Source organism: Micromesistius poutassou (genome assembly GCF_964030765.1).
Source record: "Micromesistius poutassou genome assembly, chromosome: 15".
Taxonomy (NCBI): domain Eukaryota; kingdom Metazoa; phylum Chordata; class Actinopteri; order Gadiformes; family Gadidae; genus Micromesistius; species Micromesistius poutassou.
The window spans coordinates 3,748,990-3,771,809 of record NC_140285.1 but is presented as its reverse complement, the minus strand read 5'-3'; the positions used below and the strand labels follow the sequence as shown (position 1 = coordinate 3,771,809).

The window sequence follows — 22,820 nt, the reverse complement described above, 5'->3', positions numbered from 1 at the left end:
TGCTTAATTGAAAATTGTGAATGTTTTTAAAATTTACTTAATTTAATTTTGTATTATGAAGGTCAGCCCTGGTCTGACCCAAAATTGTTGTTTGGGCAAATCAAATTATTAACTATAGTGATGTACTGCAACTAAAACATGCATGTGTTGATGTAAAAGTTCAAACCATTCCACCTGTCGATACTATAAGAGCTTTTCATTTAATTCTTCAGAATCAAAAAGTACTTTAAGTAATAAATGATAGCAGAGTTTATTAATGGATTTGCAGCATTGTATCCATAACTGGCAATGTCATTAAGGCTTGCTTATGGCATGCAAGGAGCTTACAAACTTTTATGACTTCATCCAATCAGGACTTGAGTCTTGGGTAAAGCATATATTTAGAAGTTGTCTGAGTCTGTTCCATTGCTTAATGTTCTTTCATTATCCATTGATCTTCTGAACAATGTCTTTGAAATCAAGGTTGAAAATAACCTATTGTTGTAACACAAATAAATAACACCAACCGAGCCGATGAATACATACATACATACATAATGTATACTTGAACTTATACTACTATACTTTTATACTTATAATAATAATCTTGGTTAGACTAACACAAGACATTCCACATAACCTTCGATTTCAATCCTTAAATGTATTTACTTTTGAATACCTGCAATAGCAAAATTGGTGGTGAGAGGGGACTATACAATGGTTGATAATTGTCCCTATTCAACAATTCTTAATGCTAAGCCTTACTTATTTTATTTTTATTGACCTGGAGATACCTATTATAAGATCCACATCAGCCGATCATTCCTCTATTGTTGAATGTTGCTGACATGAGTGTGGAAACAAATGCTTCTATAAAATCCTCCCTATTTTTATCTGCTGGCTCAATTCAAGGTTGAGCCTTTTATTTTTTCTTCACGTGTGTGCTCCCCCACTTCCCCATCCAGCCCCATAGCTTATTATACTGTTAGGGCTGAGACAGTTGGTACAATTTGGTCTTTTGCTTTTGTTTGCCATGCCATAAAGAGACTGCACTGAGAACATATCGGCTAACAAGGTATAAATCCTTTGATACAGTACTTATTCACAGTACGTCATTTGTTAGAATATTTTAAATTTCTGTTGACTTTCACTTTTTTATAACTATATTCCTTTTATTTTTTTATTTTACTGCAGTACATTTGCAGTGGACTCATTGTTTCTCACTACAAAACAAAATCTGAAAATCATTGTGCACTTATCATGCAAATAAATTATCCTTGACGACTTCTGTACTTCTTTTTGTGTTGCATATGTGTGCGAAAAACTGCTGATCTTACTGACAAGTTGAGACACATCAAGTCCAAATATTTTGTGGTAAATTCATTCATTCATTCAGAAATTTTATTGGGTAGGATAAACCCCTTGAGAGGAATCCTCTCGTTTTCGAGGGGGTCCTAAAAGTACATTACAAAACAAAAACACTCAACAATTTACAGACATACAACAAGGCATCAACACAAACATAGAAGAAATGAGTACAAGAGTGAACACAACCTCTCAATGACCACAAGTTGGACATAACATTAGCCTAGTAAAACTGAAATAAGTAACATAATATTATTGTAAATTGAAATTGCCGTGTTACAGACAAAAAAAAGTATTAAAAAAAGTTGATATAACATTATCTGAAATACATGCAGTTTAACTCAAAATAAGAAGACAGGGCATTTTTTTAACTGTGAGAAGATGTCAGTGATCGTAAGTTTGGAGGAAGATTATTCCAGTCCGATGGCGCTTTGAACATAAATGCTTTTTTACCAATCGTTTTATTCACTGTAGGAATGGAAAAGAAGTACTGAGATGAGACACTAGACACTACATCACAAAAAATACAGACTGTGATTATATTAAAAGAGAACCAAACAATATAGAAACCCATTTTATACATCTGTTCACCCTGCATCAACAAAAAAGCGAATATCACATGTCAAATGACAATGGGAACAGGAGCTGAATAAAACAGTGGACGATGACATACAGTATGTTCTAGATGTCACAGGGGGGGTATGGAGCCTGCTGTGGAAAGAATTTGATTTGAAGGTTAAAATTAGTTTCTTTAGGATCCTGCAGACACCCCAAGTCATTTGAAACAATTCTACCAATAAATGCTTGAATAAATGCTTGCCAGTGCCTGGCAGACTTCTGGAGGAACATTCTTGGAAGAATTAAACCATGTGATCTGTTTCACTTTTTGTTCCAGCGGCCTTAATGTCCGCCTGAATGGCTGTCTGTTGTGTTTGGACCACTATATTAGTTGGACACTGCATGGGCATTTGGAACCTTCATTCGGCATGAGAATGTTGTTTGCTTTTATCTGGTGGTAAAAAAAAAGCATAAAGCACCTCTTAATACCTGAGGGCTTGGTCTACAAAGGCCAATTACACCCGTTGTTCAGCAAAGGGAGCCACCTTGGGGAAATGGAGGCCGGGCTGCCAAATTACTGCCGTGTTTGATTATTATTATATGATGAATGAGCGAGGGGGGGGCACGCCGATGGTTTGTTCCAGAGGTCCAATGGTCGCGACCTGTGCCATTTTTTCAGAGCCCTCCACGCCACCAGTAGGTGACTGGAGACAGGGAAGGAGGGAGCTGTGGGGGAGCCGTGTTGGTTCAGGAGGAGAAGGAAGGGGAGGATGAACAGAGACAAGAGAAGGAGGTTAAAGAGGAGGAATAGTAAGACGCTGAGATAAGTCTTGAGGATCTGTCCTTTTATGTGTTCATTTTCATTGTTTTGGTCAACCCTTGGTATCCGTAAGTAACCTTTAGTTTCCTGGTGACAGAGTTTTGTTACGTTGATGATACTTATTTTAAGTCTAAAGAGTCCCAGTGTTGTCCTTGTTTCTTTCACCATAATATTTTCTAATTTTGCCATCAAATAATTGATTAGGGTATTAACAGTTTGATGAGAAGGATCATTCTTCATAGTTTGGACTTGTGTATCATGACCCCGCTAGTTCAAATTGTTGCAGGTTTCCAATTGATGAAGTGGATAGAGAACTGGTAAATATTCACTTAGTCTGACCGAATGCCTTGCTTTCACCAGTCTAGCTCCCTCTATTCCGTTTTCCTTTGCTTTGCTATTCATGTTTGCAGCCAACCATAGGTCAATCAAGCTTCCCATTCCTTCCTTTGAAACAATCTGCCTTACCACAGCCCAAGCACCACCCGATTGCCCTGTCTAAATTCTTAGGGTCTTCCTGCTCTCTTGTAGAGGAATTATCGTGCACATTCAACGGTATAAAATAACGGATATTGTTATGTACTCACAGGGATAAAGGCATGAATCAGGGGTAAAAATAGGGCCTGGGCCTTGGGCCTGGCCTTGCCAGTGCCTGGCAGACTCCTGGAGGAACATTCTTGGAAGAATTAAACCATGTGATCTGTTTCACTGTTTGTCCCAGCGGCCTTAATGTCCGCCTGAATGGCTGTCTGTTGTGTTTGGACCACTAGATTAGTTGGACACTGCATGGGCATTTGGCACCTTCATTTGGCATGAGAATGTTGTTTGCTTTTATCCGGTGGTAGATCTAAAGCGCCTCTTAATACCTGAGGGCTTGGTCTACAAAGTCCAATTACACCCAATGTTTCAAAGGGAGCAACCTTGGGGAAATGGAGGCCGGGCTGCCAAATTACTGCCGTGTTTGATTATTATTATATGGTGATGAATGAGCAAGGGGGGCACAGATGGTTTGTTCCAGAGGTCCAATGGTCACGACCTGTGCCATTATTTCAGAGCCCTCCACCCCACCAGTAGGTGACTGGAGACAGGGAAGGAGGGAGCTGTAGTGGAGCCGTGTTGGTTCAGGGGGAGAAGGAAGGGGAGGATGAACAGAGACAAGATAAGGAGGTTAAAGAGGAGGACTAGTAAGACGCTGAGATAAGTCTTGAGGATGCGTCCTTTTATGTATTCATTTTCATTGTTTTCAACCCTTGGTATCCGTAAGTAAACTTTAGTTCACTGATGACCGAGTTTTGTTACGTTGGTGATACTTATTTTAAGTCTAAAGAGTCCCAGTGTTGTCCTTGTTACTTTCATCATAATATTTTCTGCATTTCTGCATGTGCCTGTTTTTGCAAAGCTATGGTGGATGCCTCTACTTATTTTTTTCCCCACCTCTTTATGACAAGTGCTATTCACCGCTTTGCTGTGCTTTACTCCTGAGCGACTTATCATGCAGCTGCACTGATCACTTAGACTCTGGGTCTCGCGTTCCAACAGTTGGACTGGTAGGAGGTTTTGTAAATGAGACGATGTTTCTCGTCTCATTCAGTGTCGCTAGTGAAACTCATCTTTGCCAGTCATGATACATTTTTTTTCTGTAGTAAAGCATTGTATTTGGGGTTGTGGGGATAGGTATATGTTTTTTCCCAATATATTAAGGGACGACTGAATGGTCTCTTGATCAGTAATTCATAAGTCATTTGGATAACCAGAGGCCATTTAATGATCAAAAGGTTAACAAGTGATGAAGAATAAATTCTTTTTAGGAACCTTCCGTCAGCAAAATATTTGATTTAATTTTAGAGCATGATCATGTGAAGATACAGGCAGCAAAGTTACCAAGAAATTATTCCATGAGATAATTGGTGTACGTGATTATTATGGGAAACTTTCACATCGTTGGCAGTTAATATAAAGAAAAAAGTGAGAGAGTTTAGGTGTCATGGTTCTGAGATATTTATTGGCATTTTGGACTCTGGCGGCCCCTAGTGGCTGCACATATGCTATTTAGGTATTTCCTGTTCCCCTGCAGTCCCAATTACCCCTGTCACCTGTGTCTCGTTTCCCCTGTTACATGACCAATCAAGCCATGTATTTAAGTCCTTCCTCTGACAATGTTCTGTGCTTAGTCTTTGTTGTGCCACTTTGAACTCTGACCTGAGGTTAGCCTGGTAAAATAGATTATTATTATATTATTCACTGTGTTTTGACCCCCCTGCCTGTTCTCTGGATTACCCACTCGGATTTGCCCTTTGGTACGACGCTTTGAACTCTTTGTATTTTTGACCAAGAGTCTACCTATGTTTAGTTTTCTTTTTGCTTTTTGGAATTTTGCCTTTGTTAGATTTTTGACTTTGAACTTCTCTGATCTTCTGTGTGTTTGCCCTTTGGACTTGGTTACAATAAATACCACTAAATTAAGCCATCTCTGTGCTTGAGTCTACACCCTCCTTGTCTCCCACTGGGTTTGGAGTAGAACTGTGGATCTGGAGATCCGGGCTCGATTCCCAACCCTGACATTAGGACTGGCCATGGCTGAAGTCAGCCATGGCGGGAGAGACCAAGTTAAATTGCAATACACTATGGGTGCAGTGGACATGTCTGCAAGAAAGTTCTCTGTGGCAACAGTGGCAATGCAAATGCTAATACTATCTAGGGGAATGGATAGAAATTATCTAAATAATTATATAAACATATATAGTTGTATTGATATTTCCACAACAAGTAGAGAAATTCCTCTCAAATCCCAATTACCTTTGCTTCATTATTAGCTTCAAGATGGGTCAATTCTCCACCTCTTTGATGAGGATAATGTATTGTATTGTATTTATTGTATATATGACTCATTGCTGTGTGTCATAGTGGCTTCCTTCTGGTCAGCTGAGCCATAGTATTCATTATGTCTGGAGCTCCACAAGCTCTGCTAAAGAACCGATGTGCTGATTCAACGTGAGGGACTCTATTTTCTATCAATACTCTTTAGTATCAAGTGAAGTGTGGACAGTGTATTGCTGTGTAGATCAACAGTGACTCCAACTTCATGTAATCAGTTCACTGTCAGATGTGAGGCTCTCTCATACTTTATCCAAAATTGTTTAAAGGATTAAAAAAGACAAAGAATGCAAAAGGATCATGAACAAGCTTTTTATTATTATTCGTAACCAGTCATATTTTATGACTTTGATTTCTGAATAAGCTTATAATGAGTTACTCCGCCTCCTTTGCCTGTGAAAAGGAAAAATAATAATAAGTTAGATGAACAGATGTTCAAGAGTGAATGTTTTGGTCATGAAGAAGTAGCAGTGAGGCGGTTACCTTGCCAGTATCACGGCTCTTAGCCCTCAGCTTGTTGACTTGAGTCTCAGCGATGTCAGCCCGCTCCTCAGCCTCCTCCAGCTCATGCTGAACCTTCCTGCACTTGGACAGGTAGGAGTTGGCCTGCTCCTCCTGTTGGGCCGTTCAAATTGTGTTAGGTTTCAATGGGATCCACTGAAAGTGAGGTCACAACTGTATTCATGATGTCAAGGTTAGGGTTGGCTTACCGCTTCCTCAGACTGCCTCTTGTAGGCCTTCACCTTCTGCTGGAGCTTGTCAACCAGATCCTGGAGCCTGCAGCCATTCTTCTTGTCCTCATCAGTCTAAAGTTGTGGGCAAGGAAAAAGGTGTAGAAGGTCACTTTAAAAGGTGGAGACTCAAATCTTTTCAAAAAAATGTTTTCAGAATAAAAGCCATAAGTAATATTTCTGTGGCATACCTGGTATGTGAGTTCCTTCACCCTCCTCTCATACTTGCGGACACCCTTAATAGCATCTGCTCCACGTCTCTGTTCAGCTTCAACCTCTGTCTCCAGCTCGCGCACCTTTGGGAAATCAAGCAAGTAAACTCAGTTCCTGATGGTCTGGAAGTACACATAGATCTGTTGGACATTCTCTTACCCGGGACTCCAGTTTCTGGAGCTGCTTCTTGCCACCCTTCATGGCCAGGTTCTCAGCCTCATCCAGGCGGTGCTGCAGGTCCTTCACTGTGACCTCCAGGTTCTTCTTCATCCTCTCCAGGTGAGAGCTAGTATCCTGTTCTTTCTTCAGCTCCTCAGCCATCATGGCAGCCTGAGATCATAATCAAATTGTGAATCAGGAACATCTTTAATTAACCAATGATCTTTCAAACCCACGACATTGGATAATGGAATGACCTACATCAGTGATGGCCTTCTTGGCCTTCTCTTCAGCATTCCTGGCTTCCTGAACAATGTCATCCACCTCGCCCTGGACTTGGACCAGGTCAGTCTCAAGCTTCTTCTTTGTGTTCAAAAGGCTTGTGTTCTACAATGTAAATAAATACATTTAGCTTGGTTATGCGTTCATCCATGCATTCCTAATCATGATACCTTTTTCGATCAGTCTCGCATATGTTCTCCAATCTGAATTAACCTGGGAGTGCAGCAGTCCAACACGCTCGCTGGCATCCACCAGCTCCGTCTCGGCAACTTTGCGGCCTCTCTCTGTCTGTTCCAGAGCTGCCCTCAGCTCTTCAAGCTCAGCCATCATGAGGCCGTTCCTACGCTCCACCATGGCAGCTTGCTCCTTCAGGTCATCCCCAAGTCTAATGGCATCGTCAAGGTGCAGTTGGGAATCCTGAAATGATCAGCAGGAGGACATTGTGATTAATATCACATGCTAAACAAATGTTTTGATTGGTGGAATATAAACATCGGTCTAAACAGTGGACTGGAGTCCTATACCTTGAGTTGTCCCTGCACATTCCTCAGCTGCTTCTGGGCCTCGGCAGCCTGGCGGTTGGCATGGCTTAGCTGGATCTCCATCTCGTTCAGGTCTCCCTCCATCTTCTTCTTGATTCTCATGGCATCATTCCTGCTCCTGACCTCAGTGTCCAGAGTAGTCTGCATGGAGTCCATTTGCCTCTGGCTGTTCCTCTTGACCTGCTCCATCTCCTCATCCTTCTCGGCTATCTTCCGGTCAACCTCACCCTTGACCTGGTTGAGCTCCAGTTGGACACGCAGAATCTTGGACTCTTCATGCTCCAGAGTTCCCTATAAATATAGTATTGACTGTTAAATGAAATGTTGGCCATATTTTTATCTACAATTTTAGAGGAATATATATAAAAAAAAATACGATTTTTCAGATTAGATCACCTCAGCTTCCTCAAGGGCTGTTTGGATCTCAATCTTCTCAGTTTCCACCTGCTTCTTAGACTTCTCCAGCTCATGGATGCTCTTACCAGTCTCACCAAGTTGTTCGGTAATGTCAGAGATCTCCTCTGCAGCAGGTAGAATATGTGTATTTTTAAGCAAGATATACATAGTGCTATATGTTCATATCCAGCATCCACCAAATGTGTAAAGGATATGTGGTGTTCATTGGAGAACTTACGCTGCAGGTTCTTGTTCTCACGCTTCAGTGTCTCCAGATGATCCAGAGATTCCTCATAGGAGTTCTTCATCTTGAAAAGCTCAGTGCTGAGAGAACGAGTCTCTTTCAGGGATCCCTCAAGCTCTGCCTGTCCCTCCTCATACTTCTGCTTCCACTCTGCCAGAACCTGAATAACATAATACATAATCTCATAGATCTGACCCTCTAACATGATGCTTTGTTGACATTGTAAAACCCCAAAGAGAGAACAGTATTACCTTGTCAAAGTTCCTCTGCTTCTTGTCAAGGTTGGCAGCCAGTCCGTTAGCCCGCTCCACATCAACCATGAGGTCCTCCACCTCACCCAGGAGCCTCTGCTTGGTCTTCTCCAGAGAGGCACACTTGGAGTTGGTAGCCTCAATCTGCTCCTCAGCATCCTGAAGGCGCTGGGCCAGCTTTTTCCTTTCATATTAATATTAACAATAATGGTTGAGGAACTGAATTGTAGTTTGTGAGATGAAACCGACAATAAACCAGTCAATTTGACTCACTTGGCCTCCTCAAGCTCCTCAGTGCGCTGGATAGCATCAGTTTCATACTTGCTCCTCCACTGAGCCACCTCACTGTTGGCCTTGGACATCCCACGCTGCAGCTCAGCCTTGGCCTCCTGCTCCTCCTCAAACTGCTCCCTCAGGAGGTCACAGTCGTGGCGGGCGGATTGCACACCATGAGCAAGAGCATTCTTGGCCTTCAAGAGAGGAATTTAAAATCAGCAATTAGGGACACATATTTTCACAACTGCAAATGAATAAATCTATTATCTATCTATCTATCTATCTATTTGAAATTGCTTTGAAAAGGCCTACCTTAACCTCCTCCTCAACATGTCTCTTCAGCTCCTCCAACTGCTGTGTGAAGGCCTGCTTGCCTCTGGTCAGCTGGGTCACAAGGGCGTCTTTTTCCTCAAGCTGACGACCAAACTCACCTGTTTAGGAGAAGATTGGAATGGGTTTTTATATATGATGTTGAATATGTAGTGCAACTAAATCAATTAATCTGGGATCAAGAAAGCCATCTGTATCTGTCAACAGATTCAGCCATAAGAGTAGAAGTTGAATGAACTCACCATTCTCAGTGAGCAGCCTCGCCCTCTGAGCACTGGCATCATTCATCTGGCGGACGTTCTCGTCATTCTTAGACTTGAGCTCACTGAGCTGGTCCTCCAGAGTACGGCACAGCTTCTCAAGGTTACCCTGGTCATTGGCATTTATTTAGGTGAGTATGTGTAAACAACATGACTTTTATTCTGTTTTACAATGTATGCATTAATGAGTTTACCTTCGACTTGGCAACAGCTTCCATGTTGCTGGAGAGGTCGTCGATCTCCATCTTGAATTCGCTCTTCTCCTTCTCCAGCTTCTGTTTGACGCGCTGGAGGTTGTCGATCTGCTCTCCCAGCTCTGCGACGCTGTCCGCCTGCTTCTTGCGCAGAGCAGCGGCAGTGGCTTCATGCTGCAGGGTGGACTCCTCCAGGTCACGACGCAGCTTCTGGAACTCAGCCTCACGCTTCTTGTTCATCTCAATCTGGGCAGAAGTGGCTCCCCCGGCCTCCTCGAGCCTCTCACTGATCTCCTCAAGTTCCCTGGAGAGGTCAGCTCTCTGCTTCTCAACCTTGGCACGAGCGGCACGCTCAGCCTCAATCTCTTCCTCAAGCTCCTCAATGCGGGCCTAGTAATGAGGGATGGAGATGAGTGAATTATTACTGAAAAACACATTTTCATATTGGAAATTATCTCAACACCACAGACTCACCTGAAGCTCCTTAATCTTCTTCTGAAGCTGAGTGCTCAGGGACTGCTCATCTTCAATTTTGCTCAGAAGTTGGCTGGTCTCAAAGTCCTTCCTTGGAGATTCACAGGGAAATTATTTGATGAATGATGAAAATGAAACACAACTCCCAAATTGCATTGTTAGTAGTCTGAGCCATATTATGAATCACTGCAATGTATATTTACTTCTTGATCTTTTCATCAGACTGCTGCTTATCATTCTCAAGATCCATGATGGATTCCTGAGCCAGCTTCAGATCACCCTCAAGCTTTCGCTTGGCTCTCTCAAGGTCCATACGAAGCTTCTTCTCTTGCTCCAGAGAACCTTCAAGCTTCATATTTCAACATTTGCTTGTTATTATACAAGGTATATAACTTTATATATTCATATGAATTGCATATTGTCAAATAAACGTACATCATCCACTTGCTGTTCCAGCTTGGTTTTGGCCTTGGTCAGAGTGTTGACTTTGTCTTCCTCTGCCTGCAGGTCATCAAGGGTCTGCTGGTGTGCCTCTTGGAGGGCTTTCTTCTCCTTTGACAGCTTGGCCACATTCTCATCCATAGAGGCCATCTCCTCAGTCAGGTTCTTCACCTAATATGCAGAATATAACAGAAGGTGTAAGCATACAATGGTTCAAAATCTCCATCCTCAGGTGGATTCTATCTTTACAAACCTTGTTCTCAGTGGCGTGTTTCTCCTTCTCCACTTTGGCCAAGGTAAGCTCCAGGTCATCAATGTCCTTCTTGAGCTCAGAGCATTCATCCTCCAGCTTCCTCTTCTTAGCAGTCAGCTCAGCATTCATCTCCTCCTCGTCCTCCAGTCTCTCAGTTGTCTCCTTGAGTTTGGCCTCGAGCTGGATCTTGTTCTTGATAAGTCCCTCACATCTTTCCTCAGCATCTGACAGGTTATCTCCTTCCTGTTTCACAATACAAAACACATGAAAGTTTCATGAACATTTCCATGGATTCTACCAATCATTTTGTGGTGAACGTATCAACATCTATCACACGTACAGATGCCACTTGCAGCAGCAGATCATTTTTCTCTTGCACAAGAGAGACCATCTTCTCCTCCAGTTCCTTCTTCTTTGCCAGGGCAGTGGACAGGTCTGTCTTCATCTTACTGTAGTTCTCCTTCATCTGAGAAAGCTCCTTCTCAGTCTCAGCACTCTTCAGAAGAGGTTTGATCTTGTAGTACACCTTCATCCACGGCCAGGTTTTGACGTTCATGAATGAGCGGATGTTGTACTGAATAGTGAAGACAGCTTCCCTATGGTTTGTAAAACAAAAGGTTTGTAAAAATTAACCACACTATCATTCATTGTTTAAAGATTATCGCTAGTATATGGCACACAACAGGATAATGTAGATCTTCAACTTGCCTCCTCTCCATCATCTTCTTAAACTCCGTCCTCATAAGAAATCCCCGGCTGAGAGCCTGAGTCAATCCAACCAGGATGGCCAGCTTCTCATCTCGCATCTCCTCAAGAAGACCGAGCAAACCGGCCTTGAAGAACACCTTGGAAGGAGATGGCAAATGGTCATACATTCTGGTTTTGCCTGGAATCTCCTCAATATATCTAGTTCAGAAGAGTGGTTGGTGTTTACCTTGGTGTGGCCAAATTTGTACTCATCATGATTCACGTCAATTGAGCCAAGCAGCTTCTCAGAAGCCTTCTTGTTGTCAATAAACTGTCCCTCAGGGATGACGCTTGCATTCAGTACTTTGTACCTTAGATAAGAGGGGTCATGGTGATATTTGTTATTATATTGTCACAATGTGAATTTTCGAATCCCATAGTAGCATGTGATGGTTCATTAATGGTTACCTCTGCTTGAAGTCAGCATAGAGGATTCTGCTGGGGAAGCCCTTTCTGCAGATTCTGATACCTTCCAGTACACCGTTACACCTCAGCTGGTGGATAACCAGGAAGTTCTCCATAAGACCTGTTAATAGGTATTTGCACGTAATTAATAATATCGTTAAATAATTCATGACTCATATGCTTTTTCACCAAACCTTTACACACTGCTACTAGTGTAATTGTACCTGGAGTCTTTGACTCATTTGGAATCAGGCAACGCACAAAGTGAGGATGGGTGCTCCTCAAGTTGGTCATCAGCTTGCCCAGATTCTCCTGTAGATACAAGAAGTTTGGTGCAAAAACATAATGGCAATTACATCTATGATGACATCAATGATATCTTCATGAAATGGCATTAGATCTGGTTGAGGAAAAACATATATAAAATATTACCCTGAACTGTGAAGACACGGTTTGCATGGAACCGCCCTTCTTCTTGGCTCCCTTCTTTGAACCGCCAGTCTCTGTAATTTAAAATAAAGATTTTTGTATGATTAGTTTTAAAATGACAAAGGTTCCTGTACATAATACTTGAAAATAACAACCTATTCCATATTTCAAGTGCTATTGTACCTTCTATTACTGGGGGATACAGGACAGGCAGGAGTTTAACTGAAGACTTCTGGTAGAGTTGCACCACCGAGTCGTTCAGGGGGTCCTTGTTCTTGTCCAGCCAGCCGTTGATGTTGTAGTCCACTGTTCCAGCGTAGTGCACCAGGGAGAAGTGGGCCTCAGCCTTGCCTTTGGCAGGCTTGGGCTTCTCAAATGCTTTGGTTTTACCAAGATGCTGGTCGTACAGCTTGGCCTTGAAGGTCACATCTGAAGCCTTGGGGAACATGCACTCCTCTTCGAGGATGGAGAAGATGCCCATTGGCTGAGTAGAAGAAAACACACCAAGTGTTATGGTGAGGCCTGTTTGGAACACACCATGTTTGGTGGTATTATCTCAGAACATTATTGTGTACCTTCTCAATAAGCTCAATGCAGGCAGCCAAGTCCATGCCGAAGTCAATGAATTCCCAGATGATACCCTCCTTCTTGTACTCCTCTTGCTCCAAGACAAACATGTGGTGATTGAAGAACTGTTGCAGTTTCTCATTGGTGAAGTTGATGCACAGCTGCTCCATGCTGTTGAACTATTAGTTTGAAAGAAGTTTAATCTCAGATAAATGAGAAGTTGAAATCAAGAAATGTTTGAAATAAAAATGAGTTGATGATCAGCTCACATTAAATATCTCAAAACCAGCGATATCCAGCACTCCGATAAAGTACTGTCTGGGTTGCTTGGTGTCCAGCATCTCGTTGATGCGGATGACCATCCACAAGAACATCTTCTCATAGGTAGACTTGGCCAGGGCACTCACTGAGTTGTTGACCTTTGGAAATACAGACATTTTTACATGAAATATTGTCTTTGCTTGTATATTACGTATGCAAATGATGTCACCAATTGCAATCCTAAAAATCCCTGGAGGTTTTTTCTTGCCCTCTGGGTTGCTATGGTTAGGGGAGTGTCATAAATATATGGCCTGTTAAGCCCTTTGAGACTGTAAATGTGATTAAAGGCACAAATAAAATTGATTGAAACAAACAAAATGTAATGACCTGAGCTTGGATTTCCTGATAAAGGTAATCTAACGGAATCAGACTTGACTATGCAGTGAAAATGAGATGTAAACAAATTCTTTATATCTTTTCGATGAATCAAGCCTTGTTATCTTGGTTACCTGAGTTACAGTCTGACCCTTGGTGACATACTCGTTGCCGACCTTCACTCTGGGGTAGCAGAGAGCCTTCTGCATATCAGCTGAGTTCAGGCCCAGCAGGTAGCCGATTTTGTCAGCCTCTGTGAAAGCAACATGGACTATATTTACGTCACAGTTTACATGCTACAGTCACATCTCATACAACATTGGACAATTATGTACAATCTTTTCATCTAAATCAATCCAAAGTACAGCACTATTTAAGAGGAAAGGTACTCGCCCTCATTGCCGTCTGGCTCAGCCTGCTCCTCACGCTGCTTCTGCTTGAACTTCAGGTTACCGTGGTGAAGCACTGCACCAGTGAACTTGTAGATGGCCATCTTCTCTTCATTACTGAAGCCCAGAATGTCAATAGCAGTCTGTATTTAGAAGAAAACATTTTTCATTTTAGTCATGAAGATGTGTTATTGCAGAGCAACTACTGAAGCATTGTAGTGTATGCTTCAGTGCAAGTGTAGTGGAAGTCAAGCTCACATCAGTAGCATCCAGCTCCTCTTTGTCGTCGATGCTGGCCACAGTGATCTGACCCTGACTGCACATGGGGAAGTCGTAGGGGTTGCTGGTGATGAGCGTCATTTCTGGACATCAAAACAAGTATCATGTAATACATCTTGCTTTACAACAGACAGTTCCTGAGTTGAAGTACCAATAACAGGCTCATTCACTGCTATAGGCTCTCTTGTCTATAACATTGTGTTACAAGGCTCATGAGCATCCATCTTACCAATGATCTCAGGCTTGTGGTTGGTCATCATCTGGTAGAAGATGTGGTAGCCTCTCTCATCTGGCAGCTGGAATGTCACTCTAGACTTCTCCAGCAGATCTATAAGAATACATCATTAATGAAAAACGATTTATCCAGGTGTTGAAATATATTCACCGTCTGAGATGGATACTTACATGTCTCAATATCAGCACTAGCCAGTTTGCCACTAGTATTGAAATGGATCCTGATGAATTTACCCTGTTTGGATAAACTTTGGTTATACTCCTTCCTAATGATCAATCAAGTGCCTAAAGATGTACAGGCTCCATACTTACAAAGCGAGAGGAGTTGTCATTCCTCACGGTCTTGGCATTACCGTAGGCCTCCAGCAGGGGGTTGGCAGCAATGATCTGGTCCTCTAGAGATCCCTGTAGTTACACATGGAGAGAAAATGAGAGGAGCAATGCAACAAGTCCAGAGTGAACTATTGCCCTGTTAACCAGTGATTTCGTACCCCCATTTTGTTTTCCTTCTTCTTCTCTCCACCACCACTAACTGAGATAGTGGCAAAGTACTGGATGACACGCTTGGTGTTCACAGTCTTTCCAGCACCGGATTCTCCACTGGGTATAGAAACATGTATTAAATAGAAAGTACTCAACTGTATCTTTTAAATACATCGGGTTGAACCAAAGCAGAACTTACGTGATCAAGACAGACTGATTCTCTCTATCTGTTGTAGAAAAATATTACAGGTTAGACACAGAGATCTGTAGGACAGTGTGTTGATTTGTATTATCATTGTGAAGTTAGACATACCGGTAGCCATGAACTGGTAGGCATTGTCAGAGACAGAGAAGATGTGGGGTGGAGCCTCCATACGCTTCTTTCCTCTGTAGGCAGCTACGACATGGGAGTCGTACACTGGGAGCCACTTGTAGGGGTTTACAGTGGCACAGAACAGCCCAGAGTAGGTCTGAAGGGAATAACATGGTTATGAACACCTGAACCTTTCTGTCAGTCCTTCTTATGAGTATGCTGCATTTTACTGAGCAGGCAGGCTATCTTACGTAGATCATCCATGCTGCATAACGCTCTTTGAGGTTATACAACACAGAGGCTTCATTGAGATAGGTCATCATGGCCATGTCCTCAATCTTGTCATACTTGGGAGGATTCATCTGTGTGACATCAGCCTCCTTGACTGTCCTCTCCTAAAATATGGAAAGAAAGGGATTGAGTCATTTTATATCTTGAAATGGTCACATCTAACTCAATGATATGAATGGCGGTGTACCTCCTCAGTGCCTTCCATCAGTTTCACTGTGAGCTTGCCCCCGTCCCTCTTGGTGATGACACACTTGAGGTACATTTCCTTTGCGTCAGCCACATAACCAGAGTTCTTGGAGTCAAAGGGCTTGCTTTGGGCCTCCAACCTCTCCCTCTCCGGCTTACGGAGGTAAATGGCTGCCTTGCCGTAAACGGCCATCTCCGCGTCCGTGCTCATGGTGGCTGCTTACTGGACGGAGATACTGAGTTAGTCGTCCATGTTGAATTACAACCGTATATTATTAACATTATAACCTGTGACATCACAGCTTAAAATCTGAAATTTCTTTCATATAAAATAAATCGTATAAAAGCTCACCTGTTCCTTCCCAGTCACAGAGGAAATTTTCAAGATGAGATCCTGTTGAAGAATTTTCATGTTCATATTCAATATACATGTTATATATGTTGAGCTTTAGTTTTGTACTAAGATGTTAATTTAATTTAGTTTTACATACAAGTGAATAACATTTCATGTAGTTTGACATTAAATTAAAATTCTAGTATCATTATAATCAGAGGATTTTATTCTTAGTAAATAAAGCCTATTATAAGCATGTCTCTTATTGAATAATATAATATTGCAGAATAACATATTTATCTTTTTAATATTATCAGTAGTAGTTATAGTAGTAGTTGTATTGCCAGTAGTAGTACTATAGTAGTATTAGGAGTAGTATCAGAAGTACTATATTAGAAGTAGTAGTCGTCGTTGTAGAAGTAGTAGTAGTAGTAATATTAATAGTAGGTGCAGTAGTAGTAGTAGTAGTAGCAGTAGCAGAAGCAGTAGTAGTTGTAGCAGTAATAGTAGTATTAGTTGTAGTTGTAGTAGTAGCAGTAGTAGTATTAGCAGTAGTAATACTATAGTAAAAGTACTAGTAGTAAATGTAGTGGTAGTAATAGTAGTAGTAGTATTAGTAACAGTATAAGTAGTAGTAGCATTATCAGAATCTGCTTTCCATTACTCAGCTTTACACGTCATAATTTACAGCACTTCAAAACCAAGTCCAGCAAGTCTATAAGTCCTTGTAAATATGTAATTCATGTAATACTACAATAAATCCCTTAAGCATTAGCATTAACGTCATCACAGAGCCACATATGTGGCAAGAGGCCGAAAGCATTTTAAAATGGCCCTACTTTCCACTCCCTGGCAGCTGCAACCTGCGCCGGACTTACCCTGAGATGTAGCCTCTAAGTCTTCCCTGCATCTCCTCATCTCCCCTGAAGATGTCTTTTATAGTTGAGACTATGCAGCGAGGCACAATCCCAATAAGGCCATGGCTTCAATGGGCTCAGTTACATTTGAATATGTATTTGGCATTTGAGTGGCACTTATCCTTGGGATGCTTCGAAATGTATGGTGAGTGTAGGTCAAATAGAGGTTGAATATTGAAAAGAGAACATGAACAATGTAATATTTATTGAAATATTGCTTAATTGAAAATTGTGAATGTTTTTAAAATTTACTTAATTTAATTTTGTATTATGAAGGTCAGCCCTGGTCTGACCCAAAATTGTTGTTTGGGCAAATCAAATTATTAACTATAGTGATGTACTGCAACTAAAACATGCATGTGTTGATGTAAAAGTTCAAACCATTCCACCTGTCGATACTATAAGAGCTTTTCATTTAATTCTTCAGAATCAAAAAGTACTTTAAGTAATAAATGATAGCAGAGTTTATTAATGGATTTGCAGCATTGTATCCATAACTGGCAATGTCATTAAGGCTTGCTTATGGCATGCAAGGAGCTTACAAACTTTTATGACTTCATCCAATCAGGACTTGAGTCTTGGGTAAAGCATATATTTAGAAGTTGTCTGAGTCTGTTCCATTGCTTAATGTTCTTTCATTATCCATTGATCTTCTGAACAATGTCTTTGAAATCAAGGTTGAAAATAACCTATTGTTGTAACACAAATAAATAACACCAACCGAGCCGATGAATACATACATACATACATAATGTATACTTGAACTTATACTACTATACTTTTATACTTATAATAATAATCTTGGTTAGACTAACACAAGACATTCCACATAACCTTCGATTTCAATCCTTAAATGTATTTACTTTTGAATACCTGCAATAGCAAAATTGGTGGTGAGAGGGGACTATACAATGGTTGATAATTGTCCCTATTCAACAATTCTTAATGCTAAGCCTTACTTATTTTATTTTTATTGACCTGGAGATACCTATTATAAGATCCACATCAGCCGATCATTCCTCTATTGTTGAATGTTGCTGACATGAGTGTGGAAACAAATGCTTCTATAAAATCCTCCCTATTTTTATCTGCTGGCTCAATTCAAGGTTGAGCCTTTTATTTTTTCTTCACGTGTGTGCTCCCCCACTTCCCCATCCAGCCCCATAGCTTATTATACTGTTAGGGCTGAGACAGTTGGTACAATTTGGTCTTTTGCTTTTGTTTGCCATGCCATAAAGAGACTGCACTGAGAACATATCGGCTAACAAGGTATAAATCCTTTGATACAGTACTTATTCACAGTACGTCATTTGTTAGAATATTTTAAATTTCTGTTGACTTTCACTTTTTTATAACTATATTCCTTTTATTTTTTTATTTTACTGCAGTACATTTGCAGTGGACTCATTGTTTCTCACTACAAAACAAAATCTGAAAATCATTGTGCACTTATCATGCAAATAAATTATCCTTGACGACTTCTGTACTTCTTTTTGTGTTGCATATGTGTGCGAAAAACTGCTGATCTTACTGACAAGTTGAGACACATCAAGTCCAAATATTTTGTGGTAAATTCATTCATTCATTCAGAAATTTTATTGGGTAGGATAAACCCCTTGAGAGGAATCCTCTCGTTTTCGAGGGGGTCCTAAAAGTACATTACAAAACAAAAACACTCAACAATTTACAGACATACAACAAGGCATCAACACAAACATAGAAGAAATGAGTACAAGAGTGAACACAACCTCTCAATGACCACAAGTTGGACATAACATTAGCCTAGTAAAACTGAAATAAGTAACATAATATTATTGTAAATTGAAATTGCCGTGTTACAGACAAAAAAAAGTATTAAAAAAAGTTGATATAACATTATCTGAAATACATGCAGTTTAACTCAAAATAAGAAGACAGGGCATTTTTTTAACTGTGAGAAGATGTCAGTGATCGTAAGTTTGGAGGAAGATTATTCCAGTCCGATGGCGCTTTGAACATAAATGCTTTTTTACCAATCGTTTTATTCACTGTAGGAATGGAAAAGAAGTACTGAGATGAGACACTAGACACTACATCACAAAAAATACAGACTGTGATTATATTAAAAGAGAACCAAACAATATAGAAACCCATTTTATACATCTGTTCACCCTGCATCAACAAAAAAGCGAATATCACATGTCAAATGACAATGGGAACAGGAGCTGAATAAAACAGTGGACGATGACATACAGTATGTTCTAGATGTCACAGGGGGGGTATGGAGCCTGCTGTGGAAAGAATTTGATTTGAAGGTTAAAATTAGTTTCTTCAGGATCCTGCAGACACCCCAAGTCATTTGAAACAATTCTACCAATAAATGCTTGAATAAATGCTTGCCAGTGCCTGGCAGACTTCTGGAGGAACATTCTTGGAAGAATTAAACCATGTGATCTGTTTCACTTTTTGTTCCAGCGGCCTTAATGTCCGCCTGAATGGCTGTCTGTTGTGTTTGGACCACTATATTAGTTGGACACTGCATGGGCATTTGGAACCTTCATTCGGCATGAGAATGTTGTTTGCTTTTATCTGGTGGTAAAAAAAAAGCATAAAGCACCTCTTAATACCTGAGGGCTTGGTCTACAAAGGCCAATTACACCCGTTGTTCAGCAAAGGGAGCCACCTTGGGGAAATGGAGGCCGGGCTGCCAAATTACTGCCGTGTTTGATTATTATTATATGATGAATGAGCGAGGGGGGGGCACGCCGATGGTTTGTTCCAGAGGTCCAATGGTCGCGACCTGTGCCATTTTTTCAGAGCCCTCCACGCCACCAGTAGGTGACTGGAGACAGGGAAGGAGGGAGCTGTGGGGGAGCCGTGTTGGTTCAGGAGGAGAAGGAAGGGGAGGATGAACAGAGACAAGAGAAGGAGGTTAAAGAGGAGGAATAGTAAGACGCTGAGATAAGTCTTGAGGATCTGTCCTTTTATGTGTTCATTTTCATTGTTTTGGTCAACCCTTGGTATCCGTAAGTAACCTTTAGTTTCCTGGTGACAGAGTTTTGTTACGTTGATGATACTTATTTTAAGTCTAAAGAGTCCCAGTGTTGTCCTTGTTTCTTTCACCATAATATTTTCTAATTTTGCCATCAAATAATTGATTAGGGTATTAACAGTTTGATGAGAAGGATCATTCTTCATAGTTTGGACTTGTGTATCATGACCCCGCTAGTTCAAATTGTTGCAGGTTTCCAATTGATGAAGTGGATAGAGAACTGGTAAATATTCACTTAGTCTGACCGAATGCCTTGCTTTCACCAGTCTAGCTCCCTCTATTCCGTTTTCCTTTGCTTTGCTATTCATGTTTGCAGCCAACCATAGGTCAATCAAGCTTCCCATTCCTTCCTTTGAAACAATCTGCCTTACCACAGCCCAAGCACCACCCGATTGCCCTGTCTAAATTCTTAGGGTCTTCCTGCTCTCTTGTAGAGGAATTATCGTGCACATTCAACGGTATAAAATAACGGATATTGTTATGTACTCACAGGGATAAAGGCATGAATCAGGGGTAAAAATAGGGCCTGGGCCTTGGGCCTGGCCTTGCCAGTGCCTGGCAGACTCCTGGAGGAACATTCTTGGAAGAATTAAACCATGTGATCTGTTTCACTGTTTGTCCCAGCGGCCTTAATGTCCGCCTGAATGGCTGTCTGTTGTGTTTGGACCACTAGATTATTTGGACACTGCATGGGCATTTGGCACCTTCATTTGGCATGAGAATGTTGTTTGCTTTTATCCGGTGGTAGATCTAAAGCGCCTCTTAATACCTGAGGGCTTGGTCTACAAAGTCCAATTACACCCAATGTTTCAAAGGGAGCAACCTTGGGGAAATGGAGGCCGGGCTGCCAAATTACTGCCGTGTTTGATTATTATTATATGGTGATGAATGAGCAAGGGGGGCACAGATGGTTTGTTCCAGAGGTCCAATGGTCACGACCTGTGCCATTATTTCAGAGCCCTCCACCCCACCAGTAGGTGACTGGAGACAGGGAAGGAGGGAGCTGTAGTGGAGCCGTGTTGGTTCAGGGGGAGAAGGAAGGGGAGGATGAACAGAGACAAGATAAGGAGGTTAAAGAGGAGGACTAGTAAGACGCTGAGATAAGTCTTGAGGATGCGTCCTTTTATGTATTCATTTTCATTGTTTTCAACCCTTGGTATCCGTAAGTAAACTTTAGTTCACTGATGACCGAGTTTTGTTACGTTGGTGATACTTATTTTAAGTCTAAAGAGTCCCAGTGTTGTCCTTGTTACTTTCATCATAATATTTTCTGCATTTCTGCATGTGCCTGTTTTTGCAAAGCTATGGTGGATGCCTCTACTTATTTTTTTCCCCACCTCTTTATGACAAGTGCTATTCACCGCTTTGCTGTGCTTTACTCCTGAGCGACTTATCATGCAGCTGCACTGATCACTTAGACTCTGGGTCTCGCGTTCCAACAGTTGGACTGGTAGGAGGTTTTGTAAATGAGACGATGTTTCTCGTCTCATTCAGTGTCGCTAGTGAAACTCATCTTTGCCAGTCATGATACATTTTTTTTCTGTAGTAAAGCATTGTATTTGGGGTTGTGGGGATAGGTATATGTTTTTTCCCAATATATTAAGGGACGACTGAATGGTCTCTTGATCAGTAATTCATAAGTCATTTGGATAACCAGAGGCCATTTAATGATCAAAAGGTTAACAAGTGATGAAGAATAAATTCTTTTTAGGAACCTTCCGTCAGCAAAATATTTGATTTAATTTTAGAGCATGATCATGTGAAGATACAGGCAGCAAAGTTACCAAGAAATTATTCCATGAGATAATTGGTGTACGTGATTATTATGGGAAACTTTCACATCGTTGGCAGTTAATATAAAGAAAAAAGTGAGAGAGTTTAGGTGTCATGGTTCTGAGATATTTATTGGCATTTTGGACTCTGGCGGCCCCTAGTGGCTGCACATATGCTATTTAGGTATTTCCTGTTCCCCTGCAGTCCCAATTACCCCTGTCACCTGTGTCTCGTTTCCCCTGTTACATGACCAATCAAGCCATGTATTTAAGTCCTTCCTCTGACAATGTTCTGTGCTTAGTCTTTGTTGTGCCACTTTGAACTCTGACCTGAGGTTAGCCTGGTAAAATAGATTATTATTATATTATTCACTGTGTTTTGACCCCCCTGCCTGTTCTCTGGATTACCCACTCGGATTTGCCCTTTGGTACGACGCTTTGAACTCTTTGTATTTTTGACCAAGAGTCTACCTATGTTTAGTTTTCTTTTTGCTTTTTGGAATTTTGCCTTTGTTAGATTTTTGACTTTGAACTTCTCTGATCTTCTGTGTGTTTGCCCTTTGGACTTGGTTACAATAAATACCACTAAATTAAGCCATCTCTGTGCTTGAGTCTACACCCTCCTTGTCTCCCACTGGGTTTGGAGTAGAACTGTGGATCTGGAGATCCGGGCTCGATTCCCAACCCTGACATTAGGACTGGCCATGGCTGAAGTCAGCCATGGCGGGAGAGACCAAGTTAAATTGCAATACACTATGGGTGCAGTGGACATGTCTGCAAGAAAGTTCTCTGTGGCAACAGTGGCAATGCAAATGCTAATACTATCTAGGGGAATGGATAGAAATTATCTAAATAATTATATAAACATATATAGTTGTATTGATATTTCCACAACAAGTAGAGAAATTCCTCTCAAATCCCAATTACCTTTGCTTCATTATTAGCTTCAAGATGGGTCAATTCTCCACCTCTTTGATGAGGATAATGTATTGTATTGTATTTATTGTATATATGACTCATTGCTGTGTGTCATAGTGGCTTCCTTCTGGTCAGCTGAGCCATAGTATTCATTATGTCTGGAGCTCCACAAGCTCTGCTAAAGAACCGATGTGCTGATTCAACGTGAGGGACTCTATTTTCTATCAATACTCTTTAGTATCAAGTGAAG

At 41.2% G+C, this 22,820-nt stretch overlaps 1 protein-coding gene across 2 annotated transcripts; it reads right to left on the bottom strand.

Annotated features, from left to right (window-relative positions):
• Positions 1-5,889: 5,889 nt before the first annotated feature.
• On the bottom strand, positions 5,890-16,839 carry LOC311359247 (myosin heavy chain, fast skeletal muscle-like). 2 transcript variants are annotated; one of them, XM_084479231.1, is made up of 41 exons: positions 16,811-16,839; positions 15,951-15,992; positions 15,600-15,821; positions 15,373-15,516; positions 15,122-15,278; positions 15,008-15,035; positions 14,817-14,925; positions 14,638-14,730; positions 14,497-14,560; positions 14,321-14,419; positions 14,071-14,174; positions 13,817-13,955; positions 13,558-13,676; positions 13,057-13,206; positions 12,796-12,966; positions 12,404-12,704; positions 12,224-12,294; positions 12,016-12,103; positions 11,795-11,912; positions 11,574-11,697; positions 11,348-11,484; positions 10,980-11,235; positions 10,640-10,882; positions 10,381-10,557; positions 10,149-10,294; positions 9,946-10,036; positions 9,472-9,861; positions 9,260-9,386; positions 9,000-9,118; positions 8,685-8,881; positions 8,412-8,595; positions 8,155-8,320; positions 7,917-8,041; positions 7,503-7,811; positions 7,192-7,395; positions 6,958-7,083; positions 6,697-6,867; positions 6,516-6,620; positions 6,304-6,399; positions 6,077-6,208; positions 5,890-5,986 (listed from the first exon to the last, which is right to left on the bottom strand). In XM_084479231.1, the coding sequence occupies exons 3-41, from the start codon at positions 15,807-15,809 to the stop codon at positions 5,969-5,971; spliced, it is 5,808 nt and encodes a 1,935-aa protein (XP_084335357.1). In that variant the 5' UTR covers positions 15,810-15,821; positions 15,951-15,992; positions 16,811-16,839; the 3' UTR covers positions 5,890-5,968. The 2 variants fall into 2 exon arrangements, with proteins under 2 accessions (XP_084335357.1, XP_084335358.1); XM_084479232.1 differs by having other exon boundaries at positions 15,600-15,817; positions 16,811-16,831.
• Positions 16,840-22,820: the final 5,981 nt, after the last annotated feature.

Bases quoted from the DNA above. Each gene is read 5' to 3' on its own strand.
- LOC311359247 (XM_084479231.1), bottom strand. From the start codon at position 15,809: ATGAGCACGGACGCGGAGATGGCCGTTTACGGCAAGGCAGCCATTTAC. The intron at 11,485-11,573 runs GTAAACACCAAC...TCTCCTTCCAAG, and splicing joins ACAAATTTGGCCACACCAAG to GTGTTCTTCAAGGCCGGTTT. The intron at 9,387-9,471 runs GTAAACTCATTA...GCCAATGACCAG, and splicing joins AAGCTGTTGCCAAGTCGAAG to GGTAACCTTGAGAAGCTGTG.